At 65.6% G+C, this 4691-nt stretch overlaps 1 protein-coding gene across 1 annotated transcript in view; it reads right to left on the bottom strand.

Moving 5' to 3' along the window:
* The window catches only part of ONECUT3 (one cut homeobox 3), a gene marked incomplete at its 3' end in the record, with an annotated part of 6058 nt that extends 1586 nt beyond the window's left edge, over positions 1-4472 (bottom strand). Inside the window, exons 1-2 of the mRNA XM_027668401.1 lie at positions 3443-4472; positions 649-1045 (exon numbers count right to left, since the gene is read on the bottom strand). Of these exons, the coding sequence (XP_027524202.1) occupies positions 649-1045; positions 3443-4472 (1427 nt within the window). The remainder of the gene's footprint in view (positions 1-648; positions 1046-3442) is intronic.
* Between the last annotated feature and the right edge of the window lie 219 nt (positions 4473-4691).

The raw sequence follows: 4691 nt of genomic DNA, 5'->3' as shown, positions 1-4691 counted from the left end.
GAAAGAGGAAAGGAAAGGAAAGGAAAGGAAAGGAAAGGAAAGGAAAGGAAAGGAAAGGAAAGGAAAGGAAAGGAAAGGAAAGGAAAGGAAAGGAAAGGATAAAACGAAAGCAAAACAAAACGAACACAAAACAAAAAATAGAAAACGAAAAAAATAAAAAGGAGAACGAAAAACCGGGGTAGGGAGCAAATGGAAAAAATAAAAAGAATTGTGGGAGAGGGAAAAGGAGAAGCAAATGTAAAAGCAGAAGGAATTGCCCGGCTCAGGGAGCTGCCCAGGCCTCCGGTCACAGCCCGCGGCCCCCCCGTGACCCCCGCGGGGTGAATTCCACGCAAAGACACGCGGGGAAAACCACGGGAGGGGGGATCGAGCCAGGGACGAAGGAAGGCGGCGGGCGGGGAGCGCCGTGTCCCGAAAGGGACACACGACGTTGTCACCCTCCCGAGAAACGCCCACGAGCGAATTTCCGAGTCCTGAGTGTCGGGATAAATCCCGGCCGGGGAGGGGGGCTTCCACCGGCGGGGAGGGGGCGCTGGGATGGGAGCGCACCCACAGACACGCGTGGCAGGAGGGCACCCAGGGACACGCCTGGTGGGAAGGCACCCACTGCCCTCCGCGGACACGCGGGGCGGGAATGCAGGAGCGCACCCGCTTCCCGCATCATCCCACGGGGACGAAGCCGACGCCTCTTTCGCCCCCAGGGACGGGGTGTAGCGGGTGGGGGTCGGAGCCGTGCAGGGACCCCAAAAAGCGCCACGGTGGGAGCTCTCCCCCACCCGCGGGCCCTCGCAGGCCTCGTGGGGCGGTCGCGAAGTTTGTGGCGCTGAATCTGGAGCGGGGCCGCGGGGGCTGCGGCCGCGACGTGGGGTCGCAGAGATGAAAGGCCCGAGGGACGGGCTGGGCACCGCCAGCTGCTGCCCAGAGATTTCCCCGTGGGACCCCCCCCTCTTTTGCAGGGTCCCTTGGGGCGAGCAGAGCCAGAGGGAGCCCGGGGCGGCGGGAGCTGCGGCCCCCCCGTCTCCCGGCTGAATAATTAATGGTTCATCTGCGGAAGGGGAGGCGGGATGGGGGGAACTGGGGTGGAAAGAGGAGAAAAGCGGCGGGTGCCATTTATAGGGGCCCGGCGTGGGCATCGATCCGCGACTCACTGACTCGGACTAATCCATCAGATGGACTCCTGCGGCCGGGCGGCCCCGGGCCGGGACTAGGACCGGGACCGGGACCGGGATCAGGATCAAAACTAGGAACAAATAGGAATAAGAATAGGAATAGGAGTAAGAATAGGACCAAGTCTAAAACCAGGACCAGGACTAGGAATAGGACCAGAAATAAGAATGGGAATGGAATCAGGAATAGAACTATGATCAGGACCAGAAATAGGATCAAGACCGGTACCAGCCCTTACCCCGGCCGTGCCCCGCGTCTAACACTCGGTTTTTTTCACTTTTACTGGGAAGGAAAAATTCCTCTCGCTGCCCAGGCGAGGAAAGGTCCCTTCCCTGTTTGCCGGGGGAGGGGGGGTCGGTTTGCAGCCATCCAGACCCATCCAGACCCCTCCAGGCCTCCAGCCCGGGGCGGCCTAAAAGGACGAGCGAGCTCAACCCGCGGCCTCGGTGCGGCTCGGGTTGGGGGGAATTCTCCTGCATCGACAGAGGGGCTCGGGTACGGCCCCCCCAGCGCGACCCCCTCCCCCAGACCCCGCTGATCGGGGCGGCCGGGCCGGGGCTGAGCCCGAGGGGCTGGAACGGGCCCCACGGCCGGGCCCGGGCGGGCGAGACGGCGGCAGGAGCGAAACGAAAGCGGGTCCCAGCGGGGCCGGGCACCGGGAACAAAGCGGCAGGGCCGGGGGGGCGGCTCGGCCCAGCCCCTCCACGAGCCGCGTGGGGCGGCCGGGCCCGCGTGGGGAGCGGGTTCAACACGGGCGGATTCATGGCGGGCGGTGGGGCTGGGGATTTGCTGTGGGGTTTTTCCTGTTTTCACAGAAAGCAAATGAATAAACCCCGTTCCCCGGAAATCTGGGGGGTTAATTCTCGTAAATAATGTGGACATGGCGTCCCTGGCGCCGGGGGAAACGACGCTGGGGAAGAAAAACCATTTTAAGGAGAACTAACCTCCCACGGGGGCGGGAGGAGCGGAGCGGTGGCAGCGGGGACAGGGACAGGGATTCCTGGCCCGGGCTGGGGACCAGGACCCCCCGAGGAGGGCAGAGAACAGGGACCCCTCCGAGCTTCCTCCAGCTACAGCCGCCTTTTTATCATAACCATCACGGTTATATTATTATTATTATTATTGTTATTATTATTATTATGGAATTATTTATTATTATTTCCAATTCTGATGAGGCAGAAGCCCAAGCCCGCTGCTCAATTAGCCCCAACAACGGGGGCATTAAACGGCCGATCGCAGCAGTGTTTAAATCTTTATTTACCAGAACCTTGTAAAGCCAGGAACAATTTGCATTCTATTAACTGCTTTTCAATAGGGCATCGACTGGAACTAAAAGATGCCACTACCCTGCCCTAATTAAAGAGCAACTGAATTACACTAAATACATATGAACGCTGCTCTCCCCCATAAATAACGGCGGGTCCTCGTCGCTGGCTCTGCCCGGCTCCACGGGGAGCTCCGATTTCTTAAAACATAGATTAAAAATCACACACGCGTGTTTTCTCCGCCACGGCTCGGCCCCGTGGAGCCGAGAGCTCCGGGCCTTCCCCGGGGGAGCGGCTCCGTGCCGGGGGTCGTGGGTCGCACCCGGGCATGTCCCCGCTCGCCGTTGACCCCTCTGTCCCCCTCCCTCCGGCCTTTTCCCCCGCGACCCCCGCCCTCCCTCCGCGCAGAAAAGCCGCGTTTCTCCAGAGAAGCCTCGGCCCAGCGCCGGCCCGAGGCCGCGGGGATCGGCGCTGCGGGATCCCGACCCCGCCGGGACGCGGAGACACGGGGTGAGGGGTCCCGTCCCTTCTGCCGAGGGCAGCCGGTGCCCGGAGGGAGCGGAGCGCGGCCCCGGAGGGGTGGCCCGGAGCTGCCCCGGAGCGCGGCCCCGGTACCGACCGCCGAGGAGCTCCAGCAGCGGCCCCGGGGGCCGGACACTCCCGGGGCCAAGCGGCCGGTTCGGCGGGACCGAGAGGGAAATGCCCGAGGCGGGTGGACCGGGGAGCGGCGGCAGCTCCCGGCTCCCGCCGCCCGCGATCCCGCACCTCTGGCGGGCAGCAGCAGGCCCGGGGAGCCGGGGGGTCGCCGTAGATATAACTCGCCTTAAATCTAAATCCCTTTCCTTTGGTCTTAATGTTACAAACCGGGTCGGTAACACCCGGCCGAGCCCGACCCCAGTTCGCAGCCCGAAACCCTCGAGGGGTTCCCACGCGGGTTTGGCAGCACCCCCTGATCCCCCCGCCCCGAGGCGCGGAGCGGGCGGCCCGAGCCGAGCCGTGCCGTGTCCTACCTGCCAGCCTGAGCGCCGACATCCTCTGAAATTCCGGCTCCTGCAACCATTTCCACATCCTGCGGAAAGTCTCCCGGCCGGACTTGAGCTTACTCCAGGGCTTGGGGTTCCGCAGCAGGTCCGAGAGGGTCCCCTGGGAGCGGCACAAGATCCTCTGAGCGAAGATGGCCTGCGGGATGCTGTACCGCTTCAGCTCGGCCGTGATCCGCTGAGCCACCTCCTTGGTGTTGATCTCCTCCACCTGCCCGGAGCCGCCGGGCTGGGAGCCGGGGCCGGGCGCGGGGCGCTCCCGCTCTCCCAGCAGCGATGCTCCGGGCTGGCCGTGCGGGTGGCCGTGCGGGTGCATCCCGTTGAGCGGCGGCATCATGGCCGAGCTGGGCGCCGCCAGCCCCCGCGCCAGGTGCTCCTCGCCCCGGGACAGCATCGCGGCGTGCGAGTCGAAGCCGTTGGGCGAGAGCATCTTCTCGTTGGGCAAGTGGCCGGCGGGGCCGTAAGGGGCCAGCGGCTGCTGGGCGTTGTGGAGGCTGCCCAGCCCGTTGGGCAGCGGCGACAGGGGCTGCCCCATGGCCGGCATGTCCTTGGGGTAGTGGCTGTAGAGGTTGCCCATGGAGGCCAAGCTCCGCTCGTCGCGCATGAGGGTGAAGCTGCCGCTGACGTTGCCGGCCAGGCGCTGGTGCGGGTGGTGGTGGTGGTGGTGGTGGTGCGGGTGGTGGAACTTCTCCGAGACGGTGGAGATGGGCGGCAGGTGCTGCAGGGGGGTCAGCGTGGTGTAGGTGCTGCTCAGGCTCATGCCGGAGGGCGACTCGCAGGACATGCTCATGGCGGGGTGCAGCGGGGCGCCCAGGCTGTGCTCGCCGCGGTAATCGCCCCCCTCCAGGATGGAGGCCATGCCCGAGACCATGGCGGGCCGCCCGTGCGGCACCAGGTTGCGGTGCGAGCTCTGCCGCCCGTGCGCGGGGCTCAGCAGCTCGGCGGGCTGCGAGTGCGGGACGCCGTGCAGGCTGCCCAGGTTCTCCATCGCCAGCTCCATGGTGGCCGCCGGGCTCTGCCGCTGCCTCGCCCGCTCGCTCGCTGCCTTCCTCCCCCACCCCCCCGCCGCCGCCGCCGCCGCCTCCTCCTCCTCCTCCTCCACCGCCGCCCCCCCTCCCCGCGCCGGCTGCCCGGATTAATTCAGACTCCGCGCCCGGGGGGATCGATGTCCGCGCCCCGCGGTCAGGCCGGCATGGTGCGCCCGCCGGCCGCGCTGCTG

Source organism: Corapipo altera, unplaced genomic scaffold, assembly GCF_003945725.1.
Source record: "Corapipo altera isolate COAL_440 unplaced genomic scaffold, ASM394572v1 231, whole genome shotgun sequence".
Classification (NCBI taxonomy): domain Eukaryota; kingdom Metazoa; phylum Chordata; class Aves; order Passeriformes; family Pipridae; genus Corapipo; species Corapipo altera.
Note: the sequence above shows the minus strand (reverse complement) of the source record. Positions and strands in the feature narration are given on the sequence as shown.